This window comes from Thermobia domestica, chromosome 11 (genome assembly GCF_964235325.1).
Source record: "Thermobia domestica chromosome 11, izTheDome1.hap1.1, whole genome shotgun sequence".
NCBI lineage: Eukaryota > Metazoa > Arthropoda > Insecta > Zygentoma > Lepismatidae > Thermobia > Thermobia domestica.
The window spans coordinates 229459252-229486686 of NC_137464.1; the positions used below are offsets into that span (position 1 = coordinate 229459252).

Below are 27435 nucleotides of genomic sequence, written 5' to 3' on the forward strand. Positions count from 1 at the left end.
TAGAATATTTAATTATGACAAACAGTTAAGTTGTTGTCCCCAGTATTACACTCGGATATTTTGCAAATCTCTTAAATCAATGTTAGTTAAATGAAAACACAAAAAGCTGGAACTAAAATTTAACTTTGCGGGATCTTTTGGTTGCAAAGGTTTTTACAATGTCCTTAAAATATAACTTGGAAGCTAACTTACGGATATGATCCTAAGGTTGATGAGTCGTTGTTGTCCTGTTTAATTTCTGAGGTAATTTTTTATGATCTTTAGTTTGCTAAAACTCCTTTCCTTTCCTTATCGTGAAAATAAATATTTGCCCAGTATTGCGCCCCCAATCCGGGGGCACAAGTCCTGTTTGTCCCTCCCCCTCTAGTTACGTCACTGCCCAGGATCTCATGCATCATTAAAGGCACGCGCACACTAGCAACTAGACCAAACTAGAAAGGGTTTAGGAGTCGAAATAATCATGATAACTAACTGAGCCACTGGTTTCATGTAACGGCTCCGGTCGTGTACTCTGCCAACGAGACAACAGTCTTGAAAGCTTAGAAAATGCCTCCTTAGTTTTGTGTACAACTATTAATGTATGCACCATATATCGTACCATAGTGTGTTCCACAAGTCGGGTGAAGACCAAAGGACACAAAATGGTGCCCCTCACAAGCTCTCATGTTCTGGGATTGAACCAGGGAACCCTACACCATTGAACCATCGTGCCCTCAACTATACTTATTTTTACATCCGCATAGTGAGAATATTACGTGGAATGAATCTCACTAAGTAACATATAATGAAACTACACTGTCTAATTGACTGATTAACTCGGCTTCTTTAATTGTTCTGGAACATAGTATACAAAACATACAAATCACTGGCAGTTTAAAATCTCATACATCGAAAACAACACAATAAACTGAAATTAATGTTTCACTATATAGAGAATATGTTATTTTGGCTTAAAATTACAAGTTATAGCAAACGTCTTGGTTTTATGGATGTAATATGTTTGATGACACTTATCATCATAATGACGCAGTACTTTGCCTACTAGATCCATACGTATTCACATTCTGATCAACTGCCCAGACATCCTTCGAAAGTCAGTGCTCGGGAAAGATTCCTCGCCAGAGCCAGTCGGATCAAATTTTTCTTTTCCTCCAACACAGAATCAGGCTCCGTTTCTTGTAGTTTGGCTACACTATCTGTGAACAACTCTTCCAAACAATGCATTAATTGATACGTCTCCTCGGAGTTAAAAATTATATCATTTGATTCTAACATTGGAAGCGCATCCATTAACAGCGTTAACCAAAAGCTGCAAATAGAAAAAAAAAGTCACTAAACTTTGTGTTGTATGTAAAGGGAACAAAGTTAAAATCAATATAATCGATACATATATAAAAATGTCTCACTATTCTCGCCTGGAATCGAACAGTGATATCGATATGGTTATATATAACAATGAACATATTATAACATTAATGCTGAATGCTGAAAAACCTTTAATTATATTTCAAATTAAGATAAAGTACAAGGGTCGTTCAAGGTTGACCGGGACTTTTATTTCTTCAGAGGAAACAGATAGCAGAAGAAGCACCAAACTATGTCAGCTTTTCAAAGTATTCTCCGTGCGCGTCGAGGCACCGTTGCCATCTTTGTGGCAGCTTACTGATTCCTTTGGCGTAGAAAGAACTTCGTTGTTGTCCTAGCCACTGGAGGACATCGTTCCGCAGTGCTGCTTCTTTTGGTCTCTGGGGTTGAATTGTGCAACCGTGGTTTATCACACGTGATGATGGATTGCAACAATTCATTACCTTCGGCTCGAAACCGATTCAGAAGCTGTTTACAAGATCGTCATGCGTGTCCACTTCTGATTAAATGTCAGCTGGCGGAGAGATTTTGCGGAAGCGTAAGTGGTCTTGAATGATTGTCTCAACACTCCCGACACTGATGTTCACCATTCAAAGCAAAATGGCTACTACTCACCACAAAAAATACGCAGCAGAATTTTCTTGTACATGCAACAGGTAGCGCTTTCGGAAGGGTAAAAAATGGTTAAAAGTTTAAGATACGTAAAAAACAAATCTTCTCAACCTTTTAACCATTTTTTACCTTTCCTTCATGTTTTTTTTAAATCCTTTTTGGAGCCTACAACAGGCCGAAGAAGGAAGTAGCATTTCGGAAAGCGCTACTTGCTGCATGTAGAAGATAATTCTGTTACATATTTTTTGTGGTGAGTAGTAACCATTTTGCTTTTTCTCATTGAATATTATCACCGCTCGTAATATTGTGATAAGCAAAATATTATTTATCACATTTTATCATTACACCATTGCTGCAATGTAATATTAATAAAATTTCGCATTCATAATTAGATATCTAGGTGACCTGAAACAGAAAGATTAACAACATTAAATTATTTTTTCAAACGTTTTCTATTATGTGCTAGAATTGATTGCATATTTGCATTGCAGGATTTGCAGCTTTGCATCCTTTAAAGGACTGGATTCTTAACGAATTGTTAGTTACTGATGCAGAGGCTCGCTCTTTTGTGTAAGTTCTTACTAATACAAGTCATTGAGTGGGAGAATGTAACTCGACAGTAGAACGCCAGGACCTTGTCCCTGGTGATAATTATTCAGCTACATCGGAGTACGTATCAGAATATAATACAAATTTACGTAGAAAAGACCTCCGCAATTATTTGATGGAAAACCGGCTTTCATTAAATTACTTAAATAAGTGATATTTCGATTCTTCATATATTTCTGAGCGAAAGTACTCAAAAGAGATTAAATAGGGTTTCCTACCAACCAATCTTTTTATCTCGTGGTCGTTGCTAATTAACTGTCAGTTTCATTTGACAAATCATCGAAAATTGAAGTTGTTTAGGTTGCTTACTTAACCAGATAGTTGGATAATAAGATTATTAAATGACTGAGTGGTCTAAAGATGGGATACCTATCAAAATAATACAGAGAGAATGACTACTTCCTACCGGTACTAAAGCTTAGACGAGCGAGCGATACGCATAAAGCTGCTCTTGCTCAAGTATATATATATATATGTATATATTCACTCTTCTAAAAATAATAATACAAGAAAAGAAAAATATTCCATTCTTTGACACTCTTTTAAAATACTAAATAAATAACCATGTTGTAACTCCTATAACCTTTATCTCCTTCACATTAACAAAATACTAGGCAAAAACAAAATTATTTTTTTAAGTATATTTACCGATCTACACTCGATTTCAAGCCTTAAAGGCCTTTCCGGGTTTGTGCCTACTATGACTTGTGTTTAGAAAAATATGAAAGATGTAAATATCACACACGTTTGAGCAATTTAACCAAAGTTGCTCTTCCATAGAAAAAGTGAGGACTTCTTTCAAAGAAATAGTTTGAAAATGGCTATTGTTTCTTTAGAACAATAACATTGACCATCAACGCAAGCTTAATCTGTTACTACATTGGTCCCAGTTCTTTTCAGATTAATGCAAATAAACAGCTTGCAGTCAAACGTAACCTGATGAACTACCCAAAATAAACAAATCAGTTTGCAAAAGGCATAAAACTAATTAAAGAAAACATTATAATATTTAGCAGAATAATAAGAGATTGAATTCTACTATACTTGAACCTTAATTTTGCAACTCAAAACAGACAAATTATTGCATTTCCCTAACTGTGAATTTCAAACACCTGTTTCTGCAATGATGATGAAGTTTTAAGCAAACATCAATCATCACTGATACCAAGTCGCAGGGCTAATCATGCATTATATATATACACATACACCCTTGTTTCATTATACTATCCTTTGGCGTGAGAGACTCGGGTTCGATTCTCGGCGGGTGCTCATGTGGTTCGGATTCCATGTTAATCAGTAGGTTCACATCTTATATAGCCTCACTGCTGAAAGGGACGCTAAACTCAAAATCAACTCAACTCAACTCAACTCAACTCATTGTACTATCTCTTCACTGTGTATTAACAAACTAAATTATATTATTTTAACATTTTTTTCTGTCTTCCAAATTGACATTAGCTACTTCCTTTAGAGCGCATTCTCATTCTTAATATCCTGTTTGGTTCGTTTATTGTGCCTGAGAACAGCTTATTGTAACTATTGGATGACATTTTCGAACACAAATGTAGTTATAAACTCGTAGACAAATGCGATGATGAAACACTTTGAACACCTAGCATCTCGTACTGCTCCTTCTGATTGATCATCACAATTTTTGGTACCAAAAGAATCAAATCAATGGGCTCTTTATGCTTCAGCTTCATTGTTTGTTCATCATCGTTTGTTCCCATCTTTCTGATTATATATAGCATAATAATGTGTTGTTTATTTTCTTTCTTATTTCCATAACGGGGAACTACTGGAACAAACATATGTAAAATGATAGAATCACTTTATAAAAGCGAAAAATGAAATGAAATCTTTAAGTTTTACGTCCCACGTTTATACTGGATTGGCTAAAATACACAATGATGATGAGAAATGAATGAAATGGTGGAATGAAGAAATTGAGAAGAAACGGAAGAACGCCGAGAAAACCTACGAACACGGTGTTTGTCCACCACAAAGCTCACTTGGCTCGAACTGGGATTGAACCAAGGATTTCCTGCACCAAAGGTGGACGCTCTACCACTGAGCCACCGCGGCCCCCTTTACGAAAGCGGCTCTATTATCCTCTCGTTCGTTGCATATGCGTCATATTGTTTTTTTTTTTTTTTTTTTTTTTTTTTTTTTTTTTTTTTTTTTTTTTTTTTACTGCTTGCAAGTCTTACATTGGTAATGTGTTAATAATTTATGTTTTCATTAAGTTGGGAATGTCGTTCCAGATTTTGTTCTTGATTTGACGAATATATATATATATATATATATATATATATATATATATATATATATATATATATATATATATATATATATATATATATATATGTGTGTGTGTGTGTGTGTGTGTGTGTGTGTGTGTGTGTGTATGTGTGTGTGTGTGTGTATATGTGTGTGTGTGTGTGTGTGTGTGTGTGTGTGTGTGTGTGTGTGTGTGTGTGTGTGTGTGTGTGTGTGTGTGTGTGTGTGTATGTATGTATGTATGTATGTATGTATGTATGTATGTATGTATGTATGTATGTATGTATGTATGTATGTATGTATGTATGTATGTATGTATGTATGTATGTATGTATGTATGTATGTATGTATGTATGTATATCCTCGACGTAACCGCTATTTCAACGTCTTACTGGAAAGTCTGTTGCTTATATAAAACCTCGTTGCGACTGTCAAATATTGCTTGATGAAGAACTACTTATCTAGATGTGATTCGAAGTCGAAAAGGACGCTTATTTACTGTATCAAGTGTATGATTAGTTAACCACGTTCTTACTCCTGCTAATGAAATCGATAACTCTCTATCAAGTTATTATATTTAGTTTACATTGGCCAAACATCAGTCTTGATTTTCTGTAAGTTTTTCTCACCGGGTGTATATGACAAACAAATACACCACAATTTTTGATATGTTCTCTTGGCTCAAATGCTTACTCTTTGACAACCATGAATGTACTACTAAAACATGGAGCTTTGGAGTCATAATTGCTCATTGTTGTAAAAGCTCCCAATGGAATGCTCTCAAAATGATTATAGAAGGATACAAAAAATCACTCAACCAGCCTTCAATACGTCATTGCTCTTCAAAATGAACCCAGTGGCACATGCTAATCTACAGTTAATGATTGACGTTCCCTAACAACGTAACCAAGCGCTTAAATAACACAAACAAATACATTATTTTTTTAGCCCAAAAGATCCAATATATTTCAATCAAAATTTTTTCTTGTACGCTTTATATCTGGAGAACTACATACAGTGTAGCCAAACCCAAACTATCATTTAACTCAGTATGATGTGCTTATTCCGTAGAAAATACGAAAATTCGATTTAGGAGCCGTTCAAAAATTCCGTGGCTCCTGATTCAAAAACTAATTATTGGCCAAGATCGCAATCTTTTGATTTTTTTTTATTATTATTATTATTCCTAAAATTCTTGTTTTAACAAATATTTTATATATGAAACACCAGTTTTTACAATGCATTGAAGTTTAGGTTATGTGTTTTTTTAATCCCGTGGATACAAATTAATCTTACAGTTACTATAACAAGTGAAAATATACTAAATACGTTAGAATAAATTACTTACTACTTAGGAGCTAATTTGGAATTCAGCAAAGATATCAACAGGGTCGCAGCCGATCTAAATTCACTAGCTCTGTACAATTGATGGAACTGACAATATTTACCTAACATTACAAAAAGAGAAATATATTATACATTTGTGTATTATACGTTTTTATAAATAATGGATTTATTTAAAGGAGGCTCAGCTTAATTACCTCTACCGACATACACGTATGCGTAATAAATTTCATCTCTTAATCATACATTTACTATGACAAATGCTGTGTTTTGAAATTTCATTTGTGATATAAAAAAACTGACTTCTCTTGAAGTACTCTGAAAAATACAGGGTGTTTGAAAAAGAACTCCCTAGTTTTAAATATAAATTTAATTGGGAAATGAATGAAAACACATCAATAAGTACATATCATGAAAGAGAATTCTTTCAAGTTTTGTTTAACGTTGGTAGACTTCAACGTGGGATCCATTTGTGGCCCTGCACACGTCGAGACGATATTCCACTTCTCGTCACGTATTCACCAACATTTCAGATGTAACTGACCCAACCGCCGCGACGATTCTTTCCCGTAAATGATCAATGTCTCCGATCTTTTCACTGTACACAACATTTTTTATGTGGCCCCAAAAGAAAAAGTCCAGTGGGGTTAAGTGTGGGCTTCGTGGTGGCCAAGGTATTGGGCCAGCCCTGCCTATTCACCTTACAGGAAAGCGAGTGTCAAGGGCCACACGCACAAGGTTACGGTAACGAGGTGAGGCGCCATCTTGTTGGAAAAACACAAGCCTCCTTTCCGCCTCAATATCGTCCACTTGGGGAAAGACGTACTCTGTCCGCATGTCGTAGTAAATCCCCGTTTATTGTTTTTTCTACAAAAATGAAAGGACCAATCACACGATCTTCCATCAAACCGCATCAGACATTAAGTTTGGGAGAGTCACGTTGATGCTGAATAACTTCATGTGGATGCTCAGCCCCACAAATTCTGCAGTTATGACGATTAACTGTTTCACTGACATGAAATATAGCCTCATCAGAAAAGAAAATCTTTTTTAAAAAATTGACACCATCATCAATTCTGTATAGAAAGTCAGCAGCAAATTCATACCTTTCGATTTTATCAGTAGGTTTAATTTCATGTAACAGCTGCAATTTGTAGGCGCGCAACTTAAGTCTTTTACGCATATCATACACAATACATTTAGGCACTCCTAATTCTAGACTACGTCTGGCCAATGACTTCTTCGAGCTCAGAACACAAGAAACACGGATATGTTCAACATCCTCAGAAGCTCTCGGTCTACCTGGTCATTTTGCTTTTAAAACACTACCGGTTTCCTTGAAAGACTTTAGCCAATGACGGATAGGTTTTGCTGTAGGTGGTTCACCACCATACTGACGTCTAAAATTACATTGCACTGTTATAACTGACTCAGTTTTTACAAGCCAAATAACACACTGCGCTTTCTGTTGCGGAGTACACATTGTTGCTGAGTTGCTTTGCACTGCGCGCCTGCCTGGACTGAACTGAGGAAACAGGGGAAAAAGAAACAGCACTGGTGCCGTTTCAAGGTCAAGCAGACCTGCCAACCGCAGGGGAGCCAAACTTCGTGAGTCGATGAATCAAACACCACAAACTAAAATAGTGTATGTCATTTTGTACAGATTCTAGGACACATTAAAACACGGGAGTTCTTTTTCAACACACTGTACACTGTTACATGCAAAATAAACTAAAAGGAAAATGTTAGCTCTAAGATATGATTGTTAAAAAACACTTTCTATCTACCTCTGAGTTTACAAAATACATTTAATCATATACAACTGAGAAAATTCGAAGTAGAAAAATATAATTAACAATGGCTGATTAAATTTTATCTTCTATCCTTCACAAAACCTGTCAGAAAGACGTAGTCTTTTGGTCAATTTATTTCTTTGTTTGAGCTCTTTTAATTCATTTGTTTACACATTCAAGAAAAATTCTAGCTTATGTTAATGATTAACTGGTTATTCTTTCGATTTGATACACCAATTCTAGTATTCCTATTTAGATAAGAAAAAAACAAACACATAAACGCAATCAACAGGAAACAGTAGGGAAAAATAAAATCTTAAATTTTAACCCGTAACTCTTGTGCTCTTTTCGCTGCAGGAGACGATTAATGCGAGTGGTGGAATGAGAATGTGAGAGGATAGGGTGAGCTCCGAGGAAACCCACAAACACGATGTTGTCCATTTCAACTCAGATGGCTTGGAACAGAACCAGACCAGGGATAAGCGCTCTATTACTGAGCCACCATACACTCAATAAACTGTAAGGGGAAGCACTATACAGAACACCCTGTCTTTTATAAACAACTGATGAGTGTAATTATTGTTCCATCCATTAGTGCCATTGTGTTCTAAAAATGCTATAAACTTTTTAAAGAAAAATTTTCTTTTAAATACTTCCACAACACGTTGCAACAATACTCGACAGTTCCGTGTTTACATTTTCAAACTGAACTGATCTGATTGAATAAAACTAGCCACTTCACTTCATTTATAAAATGTCTACTGGAGACAGACAACAATATATTCTGTGAAGAGAGCTTTGTTTGCTTAAGCATGCTCTCTCATTCCAACGTGCTGAGTAATATCCAATTTTCCGTCATGACCAATGCTAAACAACACCCTTTCACAAATTGTGCACAGTACCATCTTTTAAAGAAACAGAAACTCGCTTTTAAGCTCTGACATTACGAATGTAAAGCTCACAACAGCAAAATTACAATCAGTTTCTTCAAGGGTTAGGATTGGAAATTAGGTTTCTGATCTTTCAGCATCTATGGTCATGTTAGCCCGTCAGGTATGAGGAATTACGTCCATTGGCGATCACACTATACGGGGAAAGGGAGGTAAGGAAGCGGCCTAAGACTTGTATGTTAGGTACCATCCTGGCATTTGCCTGGTATGAATGAGGAAAACCTCACTCAGAATGATGGCCTGAAAAAGATTTTACACTTTTTCGACCGAGTGTCCCCACCGGGAATCGACCCCGAGACTACTCGCACCAAACACGAGAGCCTTAGCGACTACGCTACGCGGGGCCACCAATTTGTTCAACAACAAATGTAATGAAATAAAAGGAATTACAGAAGCTAGTATTACCATGCCAGGAACGGTATCACGTAGCAATGAAAACGCTCGTTTCTTTCCAGCACATATTCTCAGTAAACAATATACTCTGCCTTATATGAAATGAACGGCTAAAACAGCATAATAACAAAGCGCAGTGACATGAACATCTATGTTTTCCTGTTTTAGAGCTCAGACAGACGTTTTACTTCTATTGAATGGACAATCAAATGCATCTCTCTTTATACTTTTCTCGGAACGACTGGATTCAAATAATAAAATAATAATAATAAAATGTCAATTCTGTTACAAACGAGATGTCAGAAAAGTTAAAACTTACCAAGAAATGTGAGGCGGTCACTCACAAGCATACATGAACCAAGGTTATCTAGGAGATCCATTGATGTGAACTTCCCTTCTTTGCTGTATTCTTCAAGAAATTTGTCCGCCAGGTAAGTTGTGAAATTGGCATCCTGAGATCTCAAAGCCCATGTCAACGCCATTCCTAATCTGTTCTCTCTGTAGGCCTTCATGCCGAGGACTTTGCAGATACTAACCACTTCAAAACGGAAAACAAACATTTTAAACTTATATATACAACATATAAATCGAAAAAATATTACACACAACATAATAAAATTAACATACAAATTTTAACGTTTGTGCACAAAATGAAGATTACACCAATGCATGAAGAACTAATAATCTTTGCCTTCCTACTTCAATTTCACTCATAAGTTTCTGTTTCGTTCATTACGCTTTCTAAAGCAACAAAAATGTATAGGGAGGGATGAAACAAAACATACTGTACGACACAATATACACAATGAAACATAGTTTATAAAAGGACCATAGAGAGGAAGCCTATGATAATCATGCCTGTTGTTCTGTATGGTTGCGAAACATGGTCGCTTACTCTGAGGGAAGAACATAGACTGAAAGTATTTGAGAACAAGATCCTGAGGCGAATATTCGGACCCAAGAGAAACGGGAATGGGGAATGGCGGAAACTTCATAACGATGAACTACATAATTTATACCGTTTACCAAACATTGTTAGGGTCATCAAGTCTAGGAGGCTACGGTGGACAGGCCATGTAGCTAGGATGGAAGAAAGTAGAAACACTTTCAAAGTCTTGACTGGAAGACCAATCGGAAAACGACCATTAGGAAGACCTAGGCGCAGATGGGAGGACAATATTAAGATGGATCTCGCAAAAATAGGTATACAAAGTAGAAACTGGACACAGTTAGCTAAGGATAGAAGTCAGTGGAGAGTTTGTGAACGCGGCATTGAACCTCCGGGTTCCATATGCCATAGAGCTAGTTAGTTAGAGAGGAAGCACTACTAAATTTATCCATTAATCTCCCTCTATCAATCAGATGTAAATGATGGCGACATTTGGTGTGGAATTAGCCGACCAGTTAACTGTCCCATATTTTATTGAAGACACTACGAACGGACGAAAATACCAAATCTTTGTACAAGACGATTTGTCAGGATTGCTTGAAGATGTGACTTGAAGAGCGACTGAATATGTGGTTTAGTATAACGATTGTTCAGGACGTTAGTCATATGTGCGGTATTAAATTGCAACTCAATGGTCGGCTGGATCGGTGAAAGTGTCCCGTAAATTAGCCTGACAAATCGCTATTTTATATTCCGGAAAATTTTCTTCGCGATGCTTTCGTAGAAACAAAACTTATCAAGAAGTACCAAGAACTCGCAAAAATGTGATTGAAAAATAAAATTACGAATGCTTGCACAGAAATTGATGCGAAAACACTTTTACATTGTGGAGACATTTAAAATATAGACAATAAAACTATTGAGGTTCAAGGGTATCATTTCGAACGTTCAACTGAATAATTAAATTGCTCAAAACAAACAATCCGACGGTGAGAAGCATAAATATTTTCGTTCAAGGCCTAATTTCAACCATGATAATCGATGTGGCCATCACGAGGAGGTTTTCATAAAAGACCTACTTTTCACTGATTACAAGGTCATCTAGGAAGATTCGAGAGAAAAATTAACACAAAAGTTACACATTTTCTCTATAGAATTAAAATCCAAAATTAAAAAAAAAAAAGGGGGGGGGATTTTTGTTAGGAATTTCAAAGTTCTTGCCCCTCTTACGGGAATGGATCTCCTCTGAAATATTAAAATTTCCTTCGAGACACTTTCTGGTATGATATCTATTCTCAAGATATTTCGAGATCTTAAGTTAAATAAATCATCCTATATTAAAATTTCTTTCGTGTACAATACACCCGCCTTGCTTTCTTTTTCTGTAAGTTCCACAGAGACAAGACTTACAGACAAATAAATAAGTAAAACAGTTTTGTTACGTTCCGGAAGCGTAACATGATTTCCTCAGTTTTTTTTTTTTTTTTTTTTTAAATCCCATGGACGAATTTTCTGAATTCAATGTGCACCATGACCTGGGAAGAGAACAATGAAGGTTCTTGAAATTATCTCATCGTTATTAAATAAGAGACACAATAAAATTAGTTTTACTACTAATTGTACTTAGGTGTTTTGTGGGCAGTACATCTGCCCCAATTACAGTTATTTTTGGTTTTCCAGACCCGAGGTTGATACATCTTGGTTGAAGCAACTTTCCAATAAGCACAAAATACTGGGGTAATACTGAGAGTTCTATATTGAACCCAGGAACATGTGCATCAAAGGATATGGGCTACTCATATGGTTACATGACAATCTGTGATAAAAATAATTATATATTTAAGAACTTCCAGATCTTAAAATGTTCTCCTTTAACTACTGGGTTATCGAAAGTTATGTCACATTTTTGCAACAGATGACGCTAGTTAATTTTCGGAAGTACCAGACTCATTCGCATCTATGCGACTGCTATGTAATTTTGACAGCTGATACTTTTGACACTTGTGGCTTCATTCTTAAAAATGATTGACCGATTTGGTTGAGTTTTTCAGATTTGACAAGTTGAAGAAGAAGACAAAACTGCATTTTTGCTATATATTCTCTTTTCCTTCCGTAAAGGGAAGAAGGGGCATCAAGCTGTGAAGACGACGGTGACAATGCTCTACAAGAACGTCAGTAATAACATTGGTTCACGAAACTCTGTGCTGGTGATTTTGATCTCAACACCGCTTCTCGATCATCGAGGCCCACGCAAATCGATGACGATAAAATAAAGGCATTGGTCGAGTCAAATCCATGTTAAACCACATAAGAGATTGAGAAACATTGAGACCACTTGAAGAAGCTGGGATACGTAAGCAAGTCCGATGTTTGGGTTCCTCACAAACTCCAAAGAAGTCCATTGGATGGTGCGCAGAAACATCTGCAACACGCTTATTAGACATAAAGAAAATTATACTTTTTTTTTTTAAGTGTCTTGTTCCTGATATGATGATTCACCTCAGACCAGGGGCGGATCCAGAACTGACTTCTGGGGGGGCGGTGGGTTGTCATACTGCTACTTTTAAGAGCTCCAAACTTTGGGATGGGTTGTATTTATATATGTAAAATAAGAAAGTTTCCTCTTCTGGGGGGGGGGGCGATTGCCCCGTCGTCCCCCCCGTGGATCCGCCCCTGCCTCAGACGGCATCGAAAGCAAACATTCGTACGGGAAAAGTTATACTCTCAATATGGTGGGATTGTGCATTTACTTCTAAACTCATGTCCCTGCAAGCGTTTGATAAGAGTTCTGCATTTTTTTCTATTGTTCTATCATCCCCTGTCAGATTTATATAATCAGCAAACGCCACAATCTGGTGAATACGAGTCAGGTCTAGGCCCAATTTGTTATCTTTCATTTCCCTTATAGCGTACTCGAGAATAAAAACAGGCCATTCTCGACGTGGAAATAGGAATCCAAAGTAGAAACTGAATCCAGGTGGCTAAGGAAAGAAATCAAAGTAGAGCTCTTGTGAACGCGGCATTGAACCTCTGCGTTCCATAGATCATAGAGTTAGTTGGTGTGCTGGGATTTTAAAGGTGTGTTTCCTAAGCTCCTATCAAGGAATCAAACAGTCAATTCGAACGTGTTCAGTCAATTGGCAATTGGAAACATTAAACAAATTCATCATCCAGAAACAGAGTTCATTAATCGTAAAGAAAACGTTTTCCATCACGACAACGCGAAACCAGACCCAAGTTTGAGCATCCGTTTTAAAGCATTGAAGTACGTATGGCATGTGTTATCACCCTCACCATACTCGCCTGATTTTGCGCGATCAGACTTCCATTTCTTTCACTGTTTCTAAAACTCTTTGCATGTATAAAGTAACAAAATTAAATATAGATGAGGCTGTAAATCAGCACCTTGTTCAGTTTTTCGCCAATAAAGACAGGTTCTTCTATGAATTATGAAGCTCACTGAAAGATAGCAAAAGGGTATCGAACAAAACGGGCAATTATCATTGACTTGATTTTTGTTTTTGTATATAAATAAGTGATCTTACACAACAAGCAAAACAGAAAAAAATACGTCATGACTTGTCGGACAATCCTATATATATTGTTAAAACAAATACATAAAAAAGTACTTACTAACATGCTGCATGTTCCTTTCTCTTGCAACATGAATTATTTTAAGAGCTCGTGCTTCTGATATAAGAGGTAACCTTGGCAACAGTAGTTCAAGATAAGCTCGACCGAAAGTGGGACAGTGGTCTAAGTAACTAATGCCAACCTGCCACAACGCCTGATGACTCATCATCAGTTGACCGTACTCTAACAACAAATCTTCTCGAAGCCTGTCAGCTATACTGAAATAGAAAGGAATATTTTTAGTACAAGTTCTAAAAAACTGCAATTAAGATTGGCAGTATTCAAATCCACAACCATCCATGACAACACAAAACATTATAAAGTATTTTATAAAGGTTTTGAGTAGCACGTGATATAAATGGATGTACGGATTCAAGTACTGGGCTCACAAATATGCATCTACGTAGGGAGAAAAATAATTCACACTCGTTTTTAGTACAGTGTACAGTGTAGTGCTGCAAGTTAAAATTATTTGCCAAAAGAAGGACCAAGTGATGGTTTCACGTAAGAAAACAGCTACACTGTTTTCAACATATCGATAAGCATGAAGATTGTTACAGTTGGGGATGTACAAAATGATACTATTGTATACAGAAATCCTTCAGACCAGATGAGTCCAGCCTTCCAGAAGGTTGTTGAGCAAAAACTGATCATATAGCGCTCCAATTACTCAATTGTTTGCTTCTTGTGAACTTGTTTGTTTTGTTTTTCAAGATGAACTAAATGTGAAAGCGAGATTTATACAGTTCAACAGTTGCCCTGCTTGATTTAATGCAGCAGTTCTCTTTATTTACCTGGTGCTGTCCTTTGTAAACTTTGCATACTCCACAATCCCTTCTTCCCGCTCGTTGGTCACAGGCGCTTTTTGCTTGACCCTTCTATGATTTCAAATGCAGTATCAAGTTTTCAAATCATCTCGAATAATAATAATACTAATAAACTGAAATCTTGTTAATGCACGCTATAGGATACATATGAAAGGAAAGGCGGGAGGGGAAGGAGGAATGTCACAAAACTGCATTTTCGAGAAAACGGCGTTTTTATATTTTAAACCGCGTAAAAAAGAAGAGGGTAGTCAAATCTTTTACCCCTTTTTACATGGACATTTCGACATCTACGCATGCATGGCATACACTGTCTAATAGTTCCAATAGTCACCAACAGATAGGACAAAGCACCCGATAAAGCACACCCATGGACATTCCTTGTTTTTTCCCCTTACCCTTCGTATCTATAATTAAACAACAAGCACTAACTTACAGCCGAGAACTATTATTCCTACTTATATCATTTCAGCCCTCTCTGGGCACTTCGTAACTTTCCTCCTCTTGCTTCTTTTTCTTACTTATTCATTCTCGAAAAGGACTTTCTTACGTATTAGAACACAATATTATCCAAAAACCCTTTGAATATTGTAGTATCACTTACAGATCCTCTTCTTTTTTCCTGTTTGTTTAATGTTTTGTTTGACAAATTTATCGTGGAAGGATGGGAAAGTGTTTTTATTTTATAAATATGACTCACTATGCGCCATTGGGATGGAAGAACATTTTTGATGTACCATTTATATATGCAGTAGTTTCCTATACTATCAAAGGCATTATAAATTAAAGTCACGAAAAAAAGTCTTACAAGTGAATATGTGCGAGGATAGAAGGATGATTCTACAAAATTCAAAGTTATTTTTTGGATAATCTTATGTTCTCATATTTCAAGAAAGCTTACGAGGATGAATAAGTAAGGAAAGAAAAGCAGCAGAAGGAAAGTTACGAAGGCGGAAATGACGTAAGAAAGAATAATCATGAAATGAATGAAATGAAATTTTCAGTTTAACGTCCCACGATTATGCCTTTTACGCTGAAGGAGACGAATGATTGTGAAAGTCAATTTTAAGTGCTCTCGCTCTAAGAATCTAATCCAAGACAACGTGCACTATCATTTTCAGGTACAAGATTAGTGCTTGTTATTTAATACCTGAAACCTGTTACTGCATATACCATTCTTCTAAAGAATTGCTATTTATTTAAATACAATGAATAAAAATCACATAAAGTCCATCACTACAGATGACATACGACTTTTACACTAAAAAGATCCACTTACTTGAGTTGTTGATCCACATCATTTCCCAAACGCCCACAATGATAAAGCATGTCAGTCAAGTGTGCAGCAAACCAAATACAATCCATATTGGTATGTATTTCTCTAATAACCTTTAATAAAATTAAGAAAAGAATATTACACTTTTCAGGTAGCTTTCATATACCTCGGTACAGTGAACTCCCGTTAAATCCGCGGAATTGGATGTCGCGGGAACCGTGGATAATCCGCACTATGGCCAAAAAATGACACAAATTAACAAACACGAAAATGCTTTTGAAGAATTTGTATGTACAGTAAGGTGCCTACACAGGTGATACACCTAGAGATGGGCGAGGGGAAAAAATAAATGGGAGGGAAAATATATTTTGGGTTTAAACCCGGGTTTTTCCCCCAAATCGTATTTTCCCACCCAAAAAATGGGTTTTTATTAACCCTTTTAAATTATATCGTATACTTTTATACGATAGTGTAGTATCTTCATTATTCGATTAAAAAGGTCCCAATAAAGCTTTTTACGTCGGTTTTCTTTGTTTTTTCAAGCCTGGAGGCATTGTAGAAAACGCTACATATGCTTTCACGCATTCCTGCATCGAGGCATTGGGTATGATGATGTCATAACTTAAAACACAGGAATTTTTGTTAGGTCTATTTTTTATTATTTTTGGCGGGCTTACGTTTTCACCTAGAAGATTGAAATTTTGCACACGCATTCAGTGCACCTCGTAGTATTTTTCAGATCTCTTCGTTAACGAAGGGGGGTCCAGAAAGGCAAAAAGTTATAATAATAATAATAATAATAATAATAATAATAATAATAATAATAATAATAATAATAATAATAATAATAATAATTATAATTATAATTATAATTTCTAACAAAAAATAACTTTTTCGCGATTTTCCAGCCTCAGATACATGATGGAGACATGTGAAAGGTACCGTTTGAAAGGATGTTCCACTCTGAAGAGAATGGGGTACGAACCATGATCCTAGGATAAATAGAAATGTTTCAGGAAATTTTTACCTGAGATTCCGTTTTATACGGGAATATTGGGTATTGTGGGGATATCCTTAGCACATTGGTAAATATTTTTTATCTTGCTTTTCAAGATAGAAGCCTGAAATTTTGTACACACATTCAGTATACCCCTTACTATTTTTCAGTTGATTTTGAGATCTGTGCGTTAACAAAGGATAAACCTAGATGGGCACAAACTTAGAAAAAATGGATTTTTCACCAAATTCCATATTTCCCTCAAACTTTCCCTCCCTGGGGACATAATAGGCTCATGTGAATGGTACCGTTTGAAAGGCTATTCTATTTTGAAGATAATGAGGTACAAAACATGACCCTATGACAAATAGGGATGTTTTTAGCTCATTGCTAAATATTTTCCCCACCCTTACTATTCAAGATAGAAGCTTGAAATTTTGTACATCCCTTAGTATTTTTCAGTTGATTTTGAGATCCGTGCGTTAACACAGGGGCTCCAGAGGGACTCAATTTTTAAAACAAAAATCAGAAAAAATCCTGATTTTTCTCAAAATTTCCCGCCTCAGGACATGATGGGGAAATGTGAATGATACCGTTTGAAAGTCTGTTCTATTCTGAAGAGAATGATGTACGAACCATTATCCTAGGGTAAATAGGGATGATGCTGTGGCTGCTCGACTGAAAGTCTATAATTTACATTTAAAAAAGGCATTCTTTAAAAGGATTAATAAAGCAAAAATACGTTATTTTTAGTTGATGTTTATTAATTTTACCAGTGTAACCTACGTCAATTTTAGTCACTTAACTTCTTTGGAATCTGGTGACACTGGAAACGTTATTCACTTACGCAAGAGGTGAAAGTTCGGCTGTGTAGTCAGTGCCATTTCTATTTCTGATATTTGATAAACGCTTAGCTCTAAGAATGGGACGGCGTTAAGGTCATATATGGAAAGCGTACAGAGAAAGGAAATAAATCGGTGGAATGTAAATTCTGCCAAAAGACCTACAGAGTTCCAAATATGGAGAGAATGTCTACCCACATATTAAAATGCTACACGTGTCCACAAGATGTAAAGAGAAAGCTCCTCCAAACTAGCCGGAAGCGTACATCTCTATTTAGTAGGCCTATTCAAAATCAAAGGACAAATACAAATACTAGGCTACCAAATTTATACCAATCTGTGAATACTAGTACATTGTCATTGTGCAGTTCGAGTGGAATTGCATCACCACAGTTAATTTAATTAGATCCGCAACAAAGACAACCTCCAACCATAGCTTTGTGGGAAGCTCAAGAGAGAGACGAGTAAAAGAGCATGAGATTTGTTCTTTCATGGACAGTATGGCAGCTGTAGAAACGGTATGCGCATATTTTGTCCGTAAGAAAAAAGTTTTCAGAATCAAAGTGATAATTTGCCCCTCGCACATAAGAAAATTATATAATTCTTATCGTTTTATACGTGTGGTAGACCAGTTTTTTGATCCTTGCAAAAGTTTATATTATAATCGGCTTTTCATTAGCTATGCACTGTTAACCAAACAAGTCAACCTACCTAATCTAATCTAATTTCCATGATTAAAAGTCCAGCTGAGATTTATTTTTTTAATATGGAAAAAATAATGTATTTATATTTACACTTTTTTTTCCCTATTTGTTACTAAAATCAAAGTAATTTTAATTGACCTAGAGAGAAGTTATGGCAGTGCAGGCCAGCCAACCACTACTTCCCAGTCTAACCCGAAATTGATATTTGTGGTCAAAGGTATACAGCTAGACCTCATAATCATTATTAGTCATTAAGCAACTTTATGACACAGTGGACTTCATCAATTAATACACAATTACAAACTTTACAAACAATATACTATTATTAGCATACTTGGTGTTCTCTTATTTCACATAAAAATCATTTGAAGGGTATACGGGAAAAAGGGACTCACTGCAATTTTTGCGAAAAAGCCGACATGGACGCCACGTGTTGGTGCTAGTTTGTGCTTCTAAATGCACTACGAATCTTGTGAAAAAAAGTGACTCATTGCAAAGAAACTTATAAATGAAAAAGAAGCCATACATGGAAAGAAAGGGTCCATCAACATTTTCAATTGCTTCTCCTGAAAGAAATGTAAAATGTCGATTAGCCCTTCTTTCCGTGTACCCTTCATTTGGTTTAAGTTATTTTGAGTGATACTGTTAGTTTGACTCGGACACGTGGTACGTCCATAGGCTACTATTTTTTCTTTCGTGTGTTGTATTTATGATTACTTTCAGAACGTAAGTGGTAAGCCCTGAGAAATATATCTTAATTTTCATAAAATAGTAAAATTTATGAGAACTGTATTATTATATTGCGAAAGAACATGCAATTTTCTCCATGTCAAGAGATATAGCTACACTTATAAACAAAAATAACTGTAGATAAAAATATATCTTTTTCACGTCGTTACAGTCCGCAGCAAAAAACCCGCAACATGAGCATGTAAGTTTATTGTGAAACGACGAAATCTTTTGTTCCAAAGTAATGTGCAGGGGAGAACGCCGAGGTTTGTCCTGCGTGATTCGTGCCACTTAGGCCTTATGTAGATTCCCTGGGCTGTTAGGCGTAGTTTCGCAAAAAACTTACATGCTCATGTTGCAGGTTGTTTGCTGCGGACTGTACATGAAAAAAACCCTCATATTTTCCCAAAATGGGAAAAAATCCGGGTTTAAACTTAGGGAAAAAAATACCAAAAATATTTTCCCGCTTTTTGCCCATCACTAGATACACTGTAGCTTAGTGGTTAGAGCGTTGCACTCACGTCCACGTCGTCCCGGGTTCGATTCCCGGACAGGGACAGTGCTTCCCAATTTTCGGTGTTCACCCAGGATCGTGAGGCAAACTGGGGAGTGACGTGAACAAAAAACGTGACGACCATTAGTCTAGAAAGCTCCTGATACACCTGATAGGGACAGGGCCCCGCCGCACGCTGACCGTGTGCTTATCACTAGACTAGACGTAGTTCATCCGATCGCTAACAGATGGCGCTGGAGCGGCTCAGGTCCACAAAAAGGGTTGTTATGTTAAGTGATCAGGGTGCTTACACAATCATGACTTAATAGACGGTAGTTTTCTGTACTCACAAGTTTGTGGGTTTTCTTTTTCACAAAATAGTCGGTGAAATGTTTTTTTGTTTTTTTTTAACGTTTTGTCAGAAAGTTTTTAAAAACATTTATCGTTTACAAAAGAGTGTAAAAGAAGAACGCGGATAATCAAGAGCTTACTGTATTTAAGTCTTTTCGTGTATGATCTATTTCAAAACATTTCAATGACACAAAACCTCTTTGCCTACATTAATACAGTCGCCAGTAAAAAATGTAACTCTACTTATGATTCAAATAAAAAGATGAAAAATAATTGATGCCACATAACTTGTCGAGTCGTCACATAAATGAAGATAGAGCTATAACACCAATGTATGCATATTAACGTACTAATTTATACAAAGGAGTGAATACTATCTGCAAAATTTCGACCTAAAAGAATTGATAACTTTAAAGCCTAGGCAAAATCATAATGGCCTCATTGTGTGGTCTTGGAAACTGACGTATTAGTCGTCTCCTCGTATTACTGTGTGCGCAAGGAAAGGTGGCTTCTGACAGTTGAGTAAAGCACATGCCAGAGGCTCCGCAACAGAGACAGCAGCTCTGGCGACAAAATTAAGACATTTAACAAGTCGTCTCAATTACCGGCAACAGCGCGGTCAGTGACCTTCGTTGCCTAGCAACAGTGTGAAAGAATGCTGCTGTGATTGGTGAGTAATCCTCCCTCTCATTTTGTTTACAATCTGTCAGAGGCCACCTTTCAGTAACTCGATAATACATGGTACGGAAATGGATATTTTCTCTGAAATACTGTGTTGCCAGTAGATTCAAACTGGGCGCCAATTTTTGTTTGGGATGGGAGTGAGTGGTCTCTGTTCTATTTCACCTGAGGGTCAAAATGCGTTGGCAGAGAGAGAAGAGAAGAGAGAGAGAAAGGAAAGGGGACACTCTGGAAATTTCAAAGGTGTAAAGGTTTGCTGATCAGTGCTGAGGGGAATAGTGAAAGTGACATCTAAAACCCACACATATAAGTCATTCATTACAATTAAAAGATAAAAAAAATATGACCATCCCTCGATCATACACTTTGGTGTAGCTCCTTTATTCACACAAGGTGGGACTAAACGAAAGTGGAGAATGACCATCAAGAAATTGTGAGAAATCTTCTTTTTGCCGAATACAAGAAGAAGAAAAGTGAATTAATAAACAGTTCAAGAACAAAAAATGAAATATTTCAGTTTTACGTTCCATGCTTATACCGGCTAGGCTAAAGGAGACGGTGATGATGAGAAATGAATGTAATGGTGGAATGAATAAAGTGGGAGGAAATGTGAGAACGCCGACCACGCTGCTTGTCCACCTACAATAATAAACAGTGGGATTTGCAAAATATATAGTACGAAATAACTCTTGGCACACCACACCGGTAACAATATTCGCTCTTTTATAAAAACAGAGCTAGTTACGCAACAACTATGAGGATGCCATTAAACTGTAGTGATAGCATAATCGACACATTGCAGTTGTACAAAGGTAACTCTATTTTCGGTCTGCGCGACGACTCGCAAAGTTTCGTGGTGGTAAGTAAGGTAATTGACAGTAATCTCAATCGTATCGGATAGGAACTTCATAATGTGTAACTGTGCTTTAACTAAATTTATTAATTTACAGAGACAGAATTTATTAAAGAGAGTTCTTTTGCTACCACTCTGGTATTTCACGGAAATCAAAAATATTTACTAGAAAACCAATATGCTATTACAGATTTTATATAACGCTAAAATACAAATTGGAGGAACTGTTTTTGAAACTTAGAACAACCTAAAACAAAAGTGGTGAGTTTACTGCAAATATCTTGAAGGTAACTACTGCTGAGCAGTAAGTATAAAAATCATTGCTATTCTTACCTGTAAAATATCGGATTCCATCAACGATATAATTATTCTGTCAACAGTGTTAACTCCTTCTGTCTTGTTGTATAATCCCAAACAATGCTTAACGCTTGAACTTAAATCATAAAGCTGGACTGTAGGATGAGTGTATAAGAGCCAAGCAACCATGTATTCGTACCATGTATCACATTTCTTCTGCACTTCCACAAATGCTTTATTATCACCAGCAAGGATCTACAAAATACTTCAATTAATTAATATCAAATCGTACTTATAGCTGAAGCAATCCTGCACAGTTTAGTATAAATCTATTAAAATGTTTTGGCGAACACATTAACACAGTGTTTTCGGAAATTCAAATAGAGTCTACTGTTTAATGTTTTCATGATTATGTCCCATTGGATGACATATATGCATGTGAGTTACGGACATTTGACATAATGTTTAAGTGGAAGGAACAGCAGAACCCTGGAATATGATAGTGCCCACCACAACTTCAAATGGATCTAAATCTAACCCACAACTAGTTTGGAAGATTAGAGCTCTATACCCAGTTACCCTGCTTCCAAGATTATTTCAGCTTGACTAAATAAAGGATTATTCAAAAAGCGTGCTGGTTTTGGATCGTCTGGCAAATTTTTCTTTCTCGGTTGCCGACATTGTTTTATATTGTTGCTCTACCACAAACATTCCAACTGTCATCTTAGTCTGAATTTCTTGCATTTCTTCAGTCTGTGTTTAGCCATGGAGCAGTTTACTATAGCGTAACGTGTGCTAATTGTGAAAACAATCTAATTGCTCCAGGAGCGGTTCCCGGATCGCCTCACTTTGCGTAATGCCGACCACCAATGAACCCCGAGGTCATGCGACTTAACTCCTTGAGACTTTTATCTTTGGGATACTCTTAAACCATTGGTGTATGTCAATAAACCCCATTCCATGCATGAATTAAAGGAGGAAATTTGACGAGTCGTCGGCGAAATCCAAGTGGAAACTTGTCAGGCAGTCATTGCGAATTTCACGAACAGAATTATTCCATGCCAGCGCAGCAGAGAAGAACATAAGCCTGACGTCATTCACCATACCTAAAATCGGAATGTGTGGTGAACATCTTTATGAATTTTGTTAGTGTGTTTTGAAAAAATAAAAGTTCATGATTTGATGTAACAAAATCGGCGCGCTTTTTGAATAACCCTATATATATATTCTATAAAACTTTAAACAAAGAAATAAAATATTGCGATCACAACAAGTACATCGAGAATACCAAGGTAGCTGCCGGAAGTTTTACTTATATTACTACCCCATAATAATGTGAGTATACTTGTTTTATGCTTGTTTCCACTAAAACTAGAAATTTTATAAAAATACTACATAAGGAAAAAATACCTTAATAATAAATTCTAATTCTCTTCTTGAAGAAAATATCCCATTACTCAACCTTGCTTCACAAGCAGTTTGCCAGCGACGCCACTTGAGCTGCATTTCAGACACAGACAGACCTTCATAAATCTGGAATAGCGAAACCAATAAAAAAATTAATTCAAATTTTACTCAATGGAATTCATGAATGGAAAAATAATTTTCACAGGCCACTTTTCTCTTTGGTCTGTTATTTAGTTCTCTAGTACTAAGGCTATATGAAATATGAGCATAAAGTAACATCAAATCCATAGCTATGTCTACAGAGACAGAAATCTTGTCTCTCACTGAAGGCGAAACCACTAACAGTTTAGCCACACGAGGTTCTGCATTCTTTCGCCTGCTCTTTAATTCTAGTTTTTATTAGATTACGTATTACTTATTACTGAGGTTCATACATTTTGAAGAAAAAAAGAAAGATGAAAAAAAAAAAGGTAATTTCCAATTGGAATAAAATAATAAAATTGTATTGCTTTTCTTAGAATGTGTTGTTCTTAGCTTTTTTATGAGAGTGCATTTTCTCTTCCACATTTTGAAGACACATCAAATAATAAAATTACGGAGAAAGTTTTTTTTTTCAAATGTATTTGAGATGTAAGAAGAGGTGGTAGTCAATGGAAAGATATCAGCGGAATATGGTGGGTGAGGAAACGGTTCATACTGCACTCATGGAGAGGCTGAAATGTTCTTTACGCGACTTGCAGACGATCAATATGATGGCACCATGTCTGTTGACCCTGTCTATTGACCGGGATGCTTGCGGACAAGTGTGTGGTCCATTTTATGGAGTTCATCATGCATTGATGGATTCGTCTAACCTGAGAAAGACAATGAATCACTCCCATCATAGACACCGTACTTAAAACAACATCTAGGGGTGAAAGGGTAGTTTAGGAAAACGTTCTGCATGTTAACCACGGTCCAACCATTGTCCTGACTGTGATTGTTGCAGCGGATCCATTTTTATCTGATGTGACAATCCGACGCAGGGAACTTCCCCGGTTATATCTTACACATAAGAACTACACATCTCTAAACGTAAGTTTTTATTGGATGGTGTCAATTCATGAATCCAGCTTTTTCACCGTGCCGATTGCACGAAGGCGACGAATGACGGTGGTATGGCGTATTCCTAACTTTTCCGAGGATCAGCTTCCACGGTATTCCTAAAGAGCTCATTCGAACATGATGTTGCTCGGTGCTCACGGAACTCTAGCTTGTTGTGTCACAGGAACGAAATTTGATAAACCAGCAACGAATGGTGCATTCATTCGCTATTTCTAGCCCAAATGCGCTTTTTTTTTTTTTTTTTTTTTTAAGGGGCAAGTGGGGGACTGCTGTGCAGAATGACCCAGTTTGAATTTGTAAAGAAAAATCCCTCGCAACTATGTTCTTCATGGTGCACTTTCATGTAACTCTATTCAACAACTCACTGTCTTCTGATTGGGTATCCCAACTTGTTTGATGGGCATGTATAGAGTTAGTAACTTCAGATGCATGACCTTAATCCAACTCTTTGTTCTGTTGCTGAGGCAAGTTTCTCACCAGATGTCGAAGCGGGCATTTCATTCGCGCAAACCTAAAATTAATAAAATGGTATTCGAAAGCACTTTCTCTGTACCTGATTTTTCCCTTACTATAATAACAGTCTTGATCGTTCTTAGAAACATTAAAAGTTTACTAAAGAAACTACCAAAGTGGAAGGGAGGAGGAGAAAGGAATATTCGAGAGCAATTGATCTTACACAGTTACACTGTTAATCCTATTGGCTTATTAATGAAACTTCCATAATAATAAAATATATATATATATATATATATATATATATAAAAACGCATTTCTATATAAACGAACACTCACATTAAAACGTGGCATCATTTGTATAAGTTCATCTGCACAAAGAAACGGTTCTGACTTGGAAGCAGTGTGAACTCGAAGCAATTTTCGGGCACTTTCCAGTCGCCCTTGTAACACAAGTGCTACAACGGTGTCCCAATAATCAGGATGGGTTTCCGTTCCAACATCTCGCAAAGCATCTTCATACTCTCCCTTCAAAATCTGTTCCATTTTCTTAACAGGTGTTGTAAAATTAAACTGAATCCACTCCAGTAGAAGAGGGAGAAAAGCACTTCCTAAAAACAAAAAAAGCAATACTTACAATCAGAAGAGTAAAAACTTTCAACAGTAAATCAGTCAACTTTAAAAGCTACTATATTTATAGGGTACAAAATCACAAACTTACTTAAATTATACTCTAAGTCCAGTATATCTTGAGCAACGTACGTAAAAACTATATCCCCATTTTGTAAGTAAGAACCTATTTGGTTGCAATGATGTGAACAGACTTTGGGGGAGATGGCCGAAATGCAGCTCAAGTGTAGAAGATACTATGTAAATTCTATATTCCGAAAGCAAATTGTCCTAAAATGGATGGGACATAACAAAAATCAATGTCAATGGAAAATCAATGGAAAACATATATCCACTTATCTCAATACCTAAAAGAGGGAGATGGCTGAAATTCAGCTCAAATGTAGAAGAGATTATCTAGATGCTACGCTCCAGAAGTATATTGTCCTAAAGCGGATGGAACGTAGTAAAAACTCATGAAACACGAACATTAAAGTCGATAGTAAATCAGGAAAAAAAAAAAAAAAAAAAAAAATGGATTCGTCCACGTATCTCAACAACTGTAATACGGAGATGGCTAATTGAAAGCTTGTTACAAAAACATTGTAGTTTAAAAACAATGTATAGCACATAAGGTCAATATATATAGAACACTGTCAAAAGTTGTTTAAGAAAATTAATAATAATTATAAAGTATATGCATACTCTGCGAGTTACCCAGCGCCCCCCCCGCAGAGTTAAGGTGCTTGAAATATCTTAACATTTGGATTTGGAATCTCCAGATTCGATGTAGTATGCAACGTGACTTTTGACCTGAATGGCAAATCGGATAGGCTTTTTCCCGTCGTCAAATGTATTTAGGCAATAACACAAGCTAGCAGTTTCTTTGGGAAAGACTTGTTTATGATAGGTAATTAGATATTTCATGTGGCAAAAGATTATGAATAATTATTTTCCTAGTGTATCAACAATGCTTTTTGTAACTTTGTATTCTTAGTGAGTCACAACAAGTTTCAATGTTCTCAAGTACATGTGAAATCTGTAAAATTAATCTTAACTCTCACACTACCTACGTATTTTTTGTAACGCAGACTACCAAGAAGGAGGGAATTTTGTGCCCACCTGCAAAGATTAAATCTATCTCGCAAAAGAAACAAATAAGAAACTCTTACAAAAATCTACAGAGACAGAAGTGAACATACACGGGGAAAGACTAACAGCTATTTCTTATGCTGTCATCTAGGAACGACACTTCTAAATATCAGTCACATCTCCTACCGACGAAGGGGAAGGGGGGGGTGTAGTTTGTGCCTACCAACATATAGTAGCAAATTTATAAGACATTCTAATACAGTGACTGAAGTTAACAGTACGAGTAACACTTCTAAATGTCAGTCACCAAATTTCAAAGCTCTCTCACCGGGAACTGAACCAAGGATTCCGTGCACCAAAGCCGTGAGAGTTAACTAGTAGGCCAGCGACAAGGGCGAGAAGAACTAGTGTTAGAATATCTTTGGTTAAATCTCACCCACTTCAATTAAGGCATTTGAATTTGAGTTTAAGTTTAAACTTTCTACGCCCGCCAGGGATTAAACGAAATCGCAGAATCTTACGTTGGGGGCCCTGGTGACCTCCTAATTATCACAGTCATGATTGATACATTGTTAAGAAAGCTTATGTAACACCGATTCCAACGACGTAACATCAGTGCAATTCTACCCTATTCGCAGATGAAGAAGAATAAACAGAAAAGTCGTAAAAAAAATGAAAAAATAGAATTTGAGGGGCCCTGGCAACCTTTGCAGTCTCTCTAAGCTGACAAAATGATGCTAATGTGTAGGCAACACACTTGTGACAATAAGGTTTTTTTTAAAAAAGTAGCCATCGCTGCAATACAGAGCGAGAGAAAAATTCAGAACCAAATTCCTATAAAAACGCCCTGTATAT

The 27435-nt window shown here is 36.5% G+C and overlaps 1 protein-coding gene across 1 annotated transcript in view; it reads right to left on the reverse strand.

The window, feature by feature from the left end:
• Positions 1–800: 800 nt before the first annotated feature.
• Positions 801–27435, reverse strand: part of Nup75 (nuclear pore complex protein Nup75) — a 44391-nt gene continuing 17756 nt past the window's right edge. The window contains exons 5-12 of the mRNA XM_081731749.1: positions 25219–25490; positions 23326–23448; positions 21952–22170; positions 15972–16081; positions 13869–14086; positions 9666–9884; positions 6215–6314; positions 801–1309 (exon numbers count right to left, since the gene is read on the reverse strand). Coding sequence (XP_081587875.1) covers positions 1069–1309; positions 6215–6314; positions 9666–9884; positions 13869–14086; positions 15972–16081; positions 21952–22170; positions 23326–23448; positions 25219–25490 — 1502 coding nt within the window. The 3' untranslated portion in view covers positions 801–1068. The remainder of the gene's footprint in view (positions 1310–6214; positions 6315–9665; positions 9885–13868; positions 14087–15971; positions 16082–21951; positions 22171–23325; positions 23449–25218; positions 25491–27435) is intronic.